Below are 12,530 nucleotides of genomic sequence, written 5' to 3'. Positions count from 1 at the left end.
TCTTTTGAAGTTCCTCCTGAAGAAGATGCACCACCATTTCTCTGCTCCTCAGAAATTAGAAGAGCAATCAACTCCTCAAAATCAAGAAATCTTTCACGGACGGAAATGGATGTTCGGAACTATACATAATCCTTTCCTAGACCATTCAAGGTCACAGAAACTAAATCATCTTCCACTGGCGACCCAATGGAAGCAAGTGCATCTGCAATCTTCTTCACCTTTATGTGGTAATCATTGATGCTCATACTTTCTCTTTGCACATTATGCAACTCTTGCTTGAGCTGCATTTTCCTGGCTTGCGTATTTGTGCTATACATTTTTGACAAAGTATCCCATGCCTCCTTTGGCGTACTTGCATCCTGAATATGCACAATCATAGAGTCTGAAATACTGATAGACAGCCAGTACATAACTTTCCTGGCTCTCTCATGCCATGCTTTAAATACCTGCATTTACTGTTGATTGGAAACATCAGGAAGAACTGGTTCTTCTTCATTTCCTGCAACAAATTCCCAATATCATTTTCCCATAAGAAAATTCGTCATTCTAAAACTTCCATGCTTGGAAGTTGTTCTTGTTAAGCTTTTCAGTAACAATCTGTGAAAGAGAATCAGACGCCATTACAGAACACTGCAAAAAATTCTGTCACTGCAAAAAACACAGCTTCGCCTCACAAGGGCAAATCTGCAAAACTGACGAAAGTGATACTTGACCACACAGTCACTTCCTAGTGACGATTTTGCATCAACAGGCAATAAGGATGATTCTGTAACTCCCAGTGTCTCTGCGCACAAGCATACAATGCAATTTCTACAGTAACTTTTCACCGACCTGTAGAACAGTGGTCACACAGCATAAAACTAGGCCTTTTCCTGAGTGCGTGCAGAAAACTTCCGCCTCCAAAACAGGCCCCGAAATGGCCTCAAATCAAAAAAACAGGGTCGCCAAGGGCTAAAGGCCTTTTCCGCAGCATATACTACCCTCTTGCTTTACCGCGAAGGGCGTCTCAACCTGAGACAATGCACTCTTGCAATTTCCGGCTGTGCTACCTGCAGAGATCTGCTCCCAAAAACAGAAAAAATGAAAGCAACACTGCTCCTCTTACCAGAACACCGCGAGCTTGGCTTGCTTTCTTGAGCTCCTTACCACGAACAAGGCTCTGATACCATGTCAAGATTGTGGGAGAGAAGGAAGGAGTCTCACTTGTAGCTTTCTTGCTTGCACAATGGGGGAATACACACAAGGGTGGAGGCTGAAAACAGTTTTCCTCTTCTTAGTTGTGTAAGCCAAAAGAACTCTCATACAAAGAAATAGAAGAACCCTATATATGGGTCTCAAACCAAACTCGACTAACTAAGGTGGCATACTAACTGAGCCACGAACTAGAATAGATAAGGATAGCTGTCATGTAGCTATTATTCATGGGCGGTGTACCAACCGCATCTGCAACAACTGATACGTCGGTGACATAAATGCACAACGGTCACCCTGGCATATCACGAGGGGAGCTCGATATCTCAACAATGGCTCGCTTTGTGCCCCAAGCATTAAGCTTATGATACCATACATGGGATTAGGCATTCCACCTGTATTACCCAAATACATTGGGTGTTGTGAGTCATGCATTGGCTGCTGCATACCATAGGGATTTAAGCCATACATTCCCATATGCGGTGCTTGTCCAAGCATAGCATGAAAAATGGTACCACTACCAAAGTATCCTTGTTGTCCCATGCTTGCATGTGCATATTTACGTTGTTGCCCATGGATTGGCACTACCAAGTTGGCCATGCATTTGCACTTACTGCCCCACGGGTACCAACTATTTGTGCTCATTAAGCATTTTGGGCTCTTCCAAAGAAGGCATAGGCATTTTCTTTGGTTCTTGTGGCTATCCCGAAGCTATAGGCGTCTTCTTCTCTTTGCCTTTGCTATTCTTCCTTGGGGCATTCATGAATCAAGCAAACTAGGGATCCTTTGTCAATACAGTAAAAATATTTGCTGCTATACACATTCAATCCTTAAAGCCATCATGGAATTCTTCAGACTCTTTATGCATTGAAGTGTCAACATTTGGGTCATTTCCCACGTTTTCAGCTTGTTGTCCATAAATGGTTCTCTGTACACATTTGATCCTTGAAGCTATCATTGAATTCTTCAACACCTTGCTGGTCATCAACCTCTTTATGCATTGAAGTTCCAACATTTGGGTCATTTCCCACATTCTCAACTTACTATCCATGTTGAGAACCATGCCCAACATCCGTCGTTGCATTTCCCCCTTCACCATGTGACTGACCAAGAAGTGAGCATCCTCTCTATATCAACATGTGAAGACATACTTGCTGTAATTTACTATTGAGAGCAAATTCAGCACTAATGCAATAATCCCAAGTTGCAATCAAGTGCCACGGGCCCACCAATTCAAAGGATTTGATGGTATCCTGACAATGGAACCATGAGACCAGCCTTCCTTCCATGGATAGGTGATAATTTTCTAATTACAACTTAGTTACAATAGCAACGTTTATTTCAAAATTGAGAAATGCAAATTAACTCATAATCTTGAACAATGGACACTTTATTGGGCCCAAAACTGGAGCCCCTTTGGATATTTTTTTAACTTAATTGAAGAAGAAGTTGATGTACAATGGGATTTTCCCAATTCCTTTCACTATTCCTTTGATAAGCTCTCTCCTATGGATTAAGAATGTCTTATCTAGTACATCCCTGAGGAGATCATAGACAAGCGTAAAAAGAAGCTTCGTTCTCCTTCTATCACTGAGTGCTTAATCAAATAGAGGTTTGACACTTGAGGAAGCTTCTTGGAGACCAGATTCTACATTAGATGAGTTTCCCTACCTTTGGGATGCATTAGTAGCTAAGGCATAGTCAGCAATGGAGCCAATTACGGTCAAGCAAGAGACAGCAATCTATTTTATAGAATTGTTTTTATTCTGCCTAATTTTTAGAAATATGACATCTACATAGCATCAAAGTACTTGTCAATATAGCTACATTTTGACATGTGGTACGCTTCATTTGGATACTTTTATCAAAAGTTATGGCAAATTTTGTTCAACAAGGCCTGTTCTTACATTAAGCTGTCTATTCATTACAGAGTTTATTTCTTGAAGATTTAAAAGCTCAAATTTCTTTTTGAAAACATTTGGATTATGTATATGACAAAGGCTTTCCTTTAAGTTTTCATTTCAGTCAATAAATTTGAATTTCTTTATTCATTTTCCATCATTTGTATAGCTGAAATTAGAGTAGTACTTTGTTTCCTCCATCCTTCATGGCCATTGTAAATTTGTTTTTATGGACAAAAACCTTTGGGATCTTTCTAGTCTTTCTCTCTCTCTTCGTCACTCATTCTCTTTCCTTTATTATCTATCTTATGCCCTCCTTTCTCTGACCTCTCAGCCCTCTTCTTAATAAAATTTCATACAAATCATTGCATATCAAGAATAGCTCACATGGAGTAAAAGAAAGTCTCCAAAGGCTCTTGCTTTTGCGAGTAATGTTTTGAATGAGAGTTGGTGGGTTGAGACAAAAGCATTGGTGAAAAGTCTCACTTCTATTTATACTACATTGCGTATCACTAATGTAGAGGAAAGTAGTTTGGGCCTTCTATATAAGTATATGGATAAAATTAGCAAGGCCTTGCTTCACAATAACTTTTTATCCCATGATAAGTAAGTTACTCTATAGCTTTTACATATGTAATATGGATGAATACGGGCTTCATAGAGTACATGAGGTGTCTTAGGGCAATAATCTAGATATAATGAGTGTTAATTTACAACTTGCCTACCTAAACTTAATCTCTTAAATTTGAATAGAAACACATTACCAATCGTGTCCTCTCACAAGATTGTAGTTGAAGGCCTGTCAAGAGAAACTAAAGCACATGAGTCTTTTTCCATACCAAAAAGAAAAACAAGCTCACAACAACCTAATTGGAGCCTTTAGTGTTTTGCCATTGCAATCTTCAACTTCTTAAGACGGCTGCTCTATTCCTTGAGCCTTCATAGATAATGAATTATATTGTGTATAATTTAACTTTTTAACATTGTCACTACTTGAAAGTCATACTGTAAATTGTAATATATATGAATATTAAATATGTTAAAACTTCTCTGATATTTTTATCTCGTTCACCTTTACAATTAAATATCAACAAATTTGTTATAGAGAAGATAGATGATATCTCGAAGATACCGCAAGAGAAGCAAGATATCTACTCCATGCTCTATGAGGAGCTACTGGCACCAATCCATGAGACTCGTACACAAAGAAGAACTAGAGCAATTAAACCGAGGGCCACATGTGATCGTACATCACAACCACGGTCAAAGCTAGAGTTTAAGATTGAGGCTAAGGCTACTTCACCATCTTCTCAATTAAGGTCCTTGGAGTCGAATGAGAAGATGGTGCACCGATCCTTGAAATATAGATAAGTCATGACTCATGGACTCTGGAGATTAAAGTTATGATACCTCAGGAGTCAGTTTAGCATTGTAACTGCCAGTTGTTCATTGATATTGATACTTATTACTCAGTAGTTACTAGTACTCAGTGCTCACTAGACTTTGGATAAATTATTCATATGGCACAGTTACATACATCATTGTATCTTGATTTTACTTATTATGCATCTTGGTTCCACCGTTCTTGATGTCAATCTTTAGATGATCCATGAGTCATCAATTATATTTCATTTTGTTATTTAAAGTTTTTAAAATTGAGTCTTAATTATGTTAAACTGTCTTAGCCATTGAGTCTTCACTCGTGACACATGTAATGAATCATGATTTCCATCATATGACACAAAGACTCAAAGTTTTAAATGAAATTTGGATACATATTGCTATATATATTAGTATCACATACCCATGTAATAACATATTTATTTTAGTATACAATCCGAAATGTTTTTTTTTTTTTCCGAAATTTGACGGAGACTCAGAAACTCTAGTTTTTCTTATTTTTGTTTCCCCCATTTTCGAAACTCCACCATACTATGAGCTGAATATAGCCTTTTACCACAAAGTGTGCTTTCTAGCGATTTAACACTAATAATCAGCTTCTTTTGAGTTTGTACACCCATCTTTACTAATAGCACATATACCATAGATACGTCATGCCAAATATATATTTGTAAGAAAGTGGCTTTTCATTGTAAGTTGCAACAATTAAAGCAGCATCCACAATGTGACCTACTGTGTGATGAGCACTAGCCCTTATACAAGAGGATAAAGGGGAAACTTGTTTGCTATCACAAAGAGTTTCCAAGATCTATCTAGGAATCATTTTGCTTCTCTATATTTTTCAGCCATATCTTGATCTAGGACATCCTATATTTATACACATTTCTTCGATAGCATATGTATACAAGTTCAATGAGCCTCAGATTCATACTCAGCTATGGCAGCCATTGCCTTTTGTGCTTCATTTCAACATTGCAACTGATGGGTTAACCCAATTGCATGTCTAGCCAATAAATTAAGGGGTCTGATCCTTATAGCCAAAGTAGTACATCGAATATAATGTAAGTACTGCAGTCTAACTGCATGCACACAGACCTCTTGCAAACTCCACATCAATGATCAAGAGTGCCATGGTGCCTTTATACGGGCAGCACATACACTCCAAGTGAATACAAGTTGCAACAGAAGACAGCTACACCTACACGAGCACAATCATACACATGCCAGTAAAAAATTGCACCCTATGCCCTCTTGAGAAGGTTCAAAACTGGATATACAACTTGCTATGAAACAACAGGAAGATCCATAATCTTAACTGAAATAAATAAATCTCTCTTGATATTATCATTCCCCATTCATCTAATCTAGTAAAATGTGGGAAATACTTTTGAACTTATCAGCTCTCAAATCGTAAACTTCAAATGTGTTCAGATAAGAAGCATGCCTTCAAGTCTGGGGCATGCCCTGCAGTTTTCATAGCTGCAAAAACTTCCTCAGCACCATCAAGATCGTTTAATCTCCAAAACCCTTTAATCAAGTTCTTAAAAAGACCTTCACTGACTGGAGCACCTTTTTTGATCAGTTCCTCCATAATTTCCTTTGGCCGACTCAGACCAGCACTTTCATCACGTAAGTAAGCAAAAGCAACCTGTTACCAGACAAGATTTTTCAATTAGATGCACTGTTTTCTTCAAAGAAAGCTGGCAGGTATGGCAAAGCCAGGATAGCAACATTCAACTGCATTACAGATCTTCGTAATCTTGAGAGCATATGCAGAATCTCCATCATGAAAGTTTACAAACTCAATTCAGATGCAAGAGAAATGAACCCCATATCTTAGCTTAATTCAGGTATCTATATATGTGTAGATCATCTTGTATGCCCATCAGTAAATATCTAATAAATACAGCAAACTTGCAAATCTAAGGTGCAGACAATTATGCATGAATGGCATGTGCAAACAAATTGGCCACTTTAAAAATCAAATAGACAAGCTTCAACTAAAATTGAAAAATCTATGGCACAACTCCTACCGATACCTATGATTCCATGGCACAACTCGTACTGATACATATGCTCATAGTAATGTAATAGATTGAAGAATTTAATTATACAGACAATACGGCATAGAATGGTTGTGTTGAGAGAAAGAACCTTCTCATAAATGGAAGGATCCAGTCTGATGCCAGCCTTCTCCATTTCAATAAGAAGTTCTGAAACGTTCGCCAATAGTCCTTTACTGGCATACCACTCCAGCAAAGTGTTGGAAAAGGCATCGTCAGGCTTGATACACGCCCTTTCCATGTGTTGTTGGAGCAAACGTATTTCTCCATGTCTCCCGAATTTACACAACACTCTGAGAAGGCTGGTGCAGACTCTCAAATACTCCTTGCTTGATTCGCGCACATCATCACCAAAGGTGCGCTTCGGAGACTCGGTTGTGAAGGCAGAAAACAACTGCCAGGCATTGTTCCAATCTTTACTGCCGGACTCAAGCACGAGAACGTTCCATTCATCCGGAGTGAGTCTATCGAGCCACGGCTGCAATGCAGCGGAGATGTCTGAAGCCGAGGCGAGGTCACAAGCCAAACCGGACAAGTGGGAGAAGCGCCTCGGGAGACCTGTTCCCGCGGCTGGTGATGCCTCATTGGTGGTGGCTATGGTGGCTACCTGAGCCCTTAGAGGCAAGGGCCTGTGTGTCGATTTGGAGGTAGAAACATGGCAGGGAGACGGAGCAGACGGACAGAAGGAGGAGAAGGCAGGAGCTCTCAGGTAGCTAGCCATCGCATTACATAAGAAAACGAGGAAATGAGGTGGAACAAGCTGATAGCATCACTCGGAATGTATCAATGCTAAAATCTTTCTATACTATTTTCAGTGCTAAAAGTCTTATCTATACCAGGTACTTCAAGTGTTAAAAATCTATCTATGAGCCCAGACACCCAAGTCTATTGACTGTAGCACTCCACTTGTGAAGTGAGAGGCAAACTCTCCCCATGCAAGTAAAAGAAAAGGCTGTGCACGGTCATCAGCTTTAAAATAGGCATTTCAAATAGAGAGCAAGCCTAAATTTGAGGGGAGGGAGTGTCAAGCAGAGGAGAGAGATTATGAAAAGAGATCACTCTCAACCTCTGAATGCATGCCATTTCAATGTTACTTGGCAAGTGAATTGAGTATGCACCATTTTTGGAGGTACTTTATTCACAAGAATAAGTTCCTTTTTTTATGGAGGGCATGTTAAATTAAGTATAGTATGTAGGCCACACAAGCAATTTCATCAACTTAGTTAACTCACACAAGTCAATTAACCTCCATGTATATTGGCGCTATATCACCTACAAGAGCCCAAACACATGCCTACGCAAGTCCAGGGAGTATAGACTTATGCATGTGTGGAGGGGTCTACCTTCGAGTAAATCAACTTGGTACCATGCCAAGCAAGGCTCCTACAAGTGAAGAGGTATTGCCTTAACTTATGAAATTGTGACATGGTGAGCCTCCAATAATTGATTGGCTCAAATTCAACCTTCCTCTCTCCTCACTCCAAGTTTGGTGACATCTCTTGCCTCCTCAATCCCTATTGAATGCAACTTACCTACAGGTGGATTTTTTACTTTCACACAACAAGCTTAAATGCGCAAGTCAAGGGCTAAATGTGTGAACCATCTCCCATTAACAATAACCCATTATTGCCAAAGGGATAAACCTTCGCATCACACATCTTCACATCTGTATTATTCACATGACACATAGTTAATCTTATAATTTTTTAAATAAAATCCTTTAATGCATGACATTTGAGCCTTTAAGAAGGCTTTTTTCATTGTCTTTGTCAAAGCTAGGTTGCACAATATAATAACGGGGAGAGGGGGACCTCGCTCCCCCTCCCCCCCCCCCCCCACCCCACTACAACATGCTCACACAGGGGTAATAGGGTTAACTACACCCTCCAAGCCTAGTACCCTTGATCAAAATACCACTTTCTAAGAGAAAAGTAGGGGGTTTAACCAAATGTCACCCCCTGCCAGTTTTCTTCATGCTTTCACCCGTTTCCCCTAACTTGTGGCTATGTTTGTTTCACCTACAAGTGAAAAACATGGTAGCCTCTCAATCAGCATGCCTCCTTGCCGAAAGACCTGCTCTACCTATACCCTCTATGCGATGTAGAATTTGTCATCCTCTATATCAATTCACAGCATGTGCAAGCATGATACCTTCTCCATGGACAAGTTTATACAATGGTTCACTCTTCTCTATGTCTTTATATGTCTTCTCTTCATAATTTGTCTCCATCATAGGTATATCCACCATTTGAACACCTTCCAACGTCAATGTGATTGATCTACAGACATTCTGGTAGTCTCATTTTGATAAGTACAAGGATCGATTGTGTTTCCCCTTCTTGTTTTGTCTTTCCATATGCATCTTGTAAGAACTCACATATGCTTCATTCTATGTAGTTTCCAACTTATGTTGTGCATGCTACAAAGATCCTCTTCCACCATTTAACTCTAGTTTTAAGCATGTGGATCTAACTGGCTTGCAATCAACAAAGAAATTATGGTATAATTCTCCTCCATTTATGCTTTTCTACATGATTGTCTCCTCCACTATGCCTACCAAATTTTAAAGCTCAACTCCCCTGTTTTGGGTTTTTTTTATATGTATGCTATCAATCCCAACAACCTTCATGCTTGTTTAATTTCTCAATGACAAAATGCTTAATGTACTTTGAATTGCATGAAAAAGGCCCTTTCTCCTATTTGTGACAGTTGTTCTATGATTTCCAAGTCTCGAAAGTTTGGATTGCATGTGCTTTTCTAATTGAATCCCTTTTTTGATTCTTAATTGTTAATTTGCCCACTACCTTCAACGCCATCTGATTTTCATCTCTTTTCCCTTTGGATGCATGCAAGCTAATGCCTTGATCATTCTACTTGAGCATTCAACAAACTTAAAGCATGCAACATTTTGAAAGAGTCGTACAATATTAAATCTTCTAATTTTTTATGCACTGGAACTTTTGTATTAAAGCACTTCTTTGGTTGATTTATGTACGTTGACGCCACATTCTACAAGTCTGCATTATGTAAGTTTTCTTGATTTATGAAATTGCAATTTTGATGGGCATTTTCTATGCACATGGTTACGAAGTAATATTGAACTGCAAAGATTTCTACACATCCATCAACTAATCAAGGTGCCATGTATAATTCTATATATATATATATATATATATATATATATATATATATATATATATATATATATATATATTTAAACACATATTTGGATTTAGTTTCTACATTGTCACCTATTTTGATTCATGCCGATGTGTCGCCATTAAAAGCCATGTATAATACATATGAAATTTAATTAAAATCATCAATTTACATTAACTGAATACACATAATGGTAATTGCTTCATTTGTACGAAGTTTACGTAAAATTTTGTGCATATGGACATTAAGTAGCACCTTCCAGTTTAGTTCTAAATTGGGCTATTGAACAATAATGTTGTAGTTAGATTGCATTGGTATCCTTGGAAAAATCAAAATAATTGCAATTGGCAACATGCTATCAAAAGCTTGAAATTTTTCCTACCTTTCATTTGCATATTTGCATTGTGTTATCTCTACATTAGAGTATCCTTCATTTGCATGTTTGCATGGTGGATAGAAACTACCAAACATGCAAGGTTGATTGAATCTTTTAATCACTAATTTTTGTTCAATGGTTTAGGATTCTATTACTTTGATCTCATGCGAGCTTAATGGTGTAGGGTTTTCTACTGCTTAAACCTTATTCAATTTCATTTGTTTGATCTCGTTCTAGTTCAATGGTATAGGGTCCCAATAGTTTGTGTCATTAAATTGATTGCTTATTACACATTCTCTATTTAATAAATTCATGTCAATAAATTAATGACTCGCTTTTCTTTAAGTGTTGATGATGATCTACCATGGCCATGAGACCATTTAGAGACCAGTATTCCTAGTGCATCACTTAATGGGGTGATCAGAGCACTGTGACGAGGATATCTGATACAGGCAGTACAAGTTATGAAGGGGGAAAGAAGTGTCTACCAAGTGTAAGAGTGTACACAAGAACCAAGGAGTTACACATAAATGAAGATGGATTGAGTTCTAAGAAGAGAAACTACATTAGCATTGTGTATGTGTATTTATGTGTGCATCCAGGGATGCTTGGGAATATTTACTTGTGTGTAATGAGCATTGCATTCATTTGGGGTCATCCTCTCCCCTACAAGTCAAGGTTTAAGGTCTTTTCTTTCATTAAGAAAGACGAGAGAGGGAATTCTCTCATTAAGAAAGACGAGAGATGTGATCCTCTGGAAGTGAGGAGAGAAGTGATTTTCTCTTTCAAAGGTCTAAAATGACACAAGCTTTTGTGTGGAATTCAATCTTAAGGTTGAGGCCCAAGGCAATCTAATGAACTCTCCTTATCTATGACTCAAGGTGGTTGCATGGACTGCAAGTTAAGAGTACAGTTTAAAAAGTTGTTTTTTAGAAAATCCATTTTTAAAATATCTTGCAATAGAAAAACGATCTCTAAAAACGGGCCGCGAAGGTTATCGAAAACAGTGAGATCTACAACTTTTGTGTTGGATGTTTTTTCATTCAAAAAATGCACAAAGAGATATCTCAAAATTAGCGCTGCAGAGTGGAACAACCACATCTTGCATGAAAATCAACTCAACTCTCTCTCCAAGAAGAGAAGCTCTTGAAATCCTATAAAAGAGGAGGCTCTCCTTGGGTGTAAGGAAGAGGTGAAGGAAGCATCACTTTGCATGTATCCAAGAGGAGAAGAGAATGTGCAAGTGCTGCGAAAGCCCTGCTAAAATCAAGTGCTGCGGAAGCTCTGCTAAAATCAAATTCCAAGAGGAGAAGAGAAGGTGCAAGTTCTGCGGAAGCTCTGCTGAAATCAAGTTCCAAGAGGAGAAGAGAAGGTGCAAGTGCTGCGGAAGCTCTGCTGAAATCAAGTTCCAAGAGGAGAAGAGAAGGTGCAAGTGCTGCGGAAAGCTCTACTGAAATCAAGCACCAAGGGGAGAGCCCTACACATATTGTGTAGGAGAGAAGGAGACTCAAGAAGGATCAAAAGGTGGTGCCAACTTCCAAGTTGTGCAAGTGTTAGCCGGTTGTATATCGTGCAAGGAACCATGATCTTGTTTCCAAGATCTACAAGTAAGAACTGGCTTATGTGTAACGGAGGAGCTTACTCCTTGTCAATAATATAACTCCACAAGGGGGGGGAGGGGGGGGGGGGGGGGGATTGGCCCATCTTCCAGTTCCTAGTGTGTTGCCAATTTCTCTACCTCTCTCTCTACATCTTTCTTTTATCTCATCTATTCTCCCTCTATGCCAACATAATATTTGCCATATATATTTTAAGTATATAAGAAAGTCGAGTGTGTATCTCAGATTCTATAATAGTTTGGTACGTGGTACTCTCTAATGTACTCTTCTCATCAAAGTATGTTTATTTTGATCTCTTTTCAATTCCATTAGTTTCATCTCATTATAGTTCAATGATTTGGGATTCCATTACTTTGATCTTATTTCAATTCCATTACTTTCATCTCTTTCTAGTTCAATGGTTTAGGATTCCATTAGTTCAATGCATGGTACTTTTTCAGTGCACTATTTGCATTGTATTGTCTTTACTTTGGTGTGCAATATCTTTGCATTAGAGTATTTTTCATTGGAATATTTACATGGTAGATTTGAGAATTCTAAACATGAGTGGTGGATTGAAAATTCCAAAGATTCATATTTGTCCAATGGTTTAGGTTGCAATGGTTTCATATTGTTTCGATTCAATGGATTAGGTTTCTCATCAAAATTTTTTGCTTTTGTTAAGAGCAAAAACCTTCTCCACCTTGTGTGGCTAGCGATCACCAAACTTAACAATTGCATTCTTATGTGTAATATGAAATTTGCAAACCACAACTTTCTGTCAAAAATTTTTAGTTACATTAAAGCATTTTGAGTTCATCATAATTAAAACTAAAATTGA

General features: G+C 38.3%; 1 protein-coding gene across 2 annotated transcripts in view; it reads right to left on the bottom strand.

The window, feature by feature from the left end:
- LOC148026626 (uncharacterized) overlaps positions 1–7,367 on the bottom strand; it is a 41,540-nt gene extending 34,173 nt beyond the window's left edge. The window contains exons 1-2 of one of the 2 annotated variants that reach the window (XM_087691078.1): positions 6,648–7,367; positions 5,938–6,141 (exon numbers count right to left, since the gene is read on the bottom strand). In XM_087691078.1, the coding sequence (XP_087547204.1) occupies positions 5,938–6,141; positions 6,648–7,277 (834 nt within the window). In that variant the 5' untranslated portion in view covers positions 7,278–7,367. The remainder of the gene's footprint in view (positions 1–5,937; positions 6,142–6,647) is intronic. The other variant, XM_087691077.1, reaches the window with a different exon arrangement.
- Between the last annotated feature and the right edge of the window lie 5,163 nt (positions 7,368–12,530).

The sequence above is a fragment of the Lygodium microphyllum genome, chromosome 13 (genome assembly GCF_053477565.2).
Source record: "Lygodium microphyllum isolate KBCC chromosome 13, Lygodium_microphyllum_v1.1.10, whole genome shotgun sequence".
NCBI lineage: Eukaryota > Viridiplantae > Streptophyta > Polypodiopsida > Schizaeales > Lygodiaceae > Lygodium > Lygodium microphyllum.
This window is presented reverse-complemented; position numbering and strand designations above follow the sequence as displayed.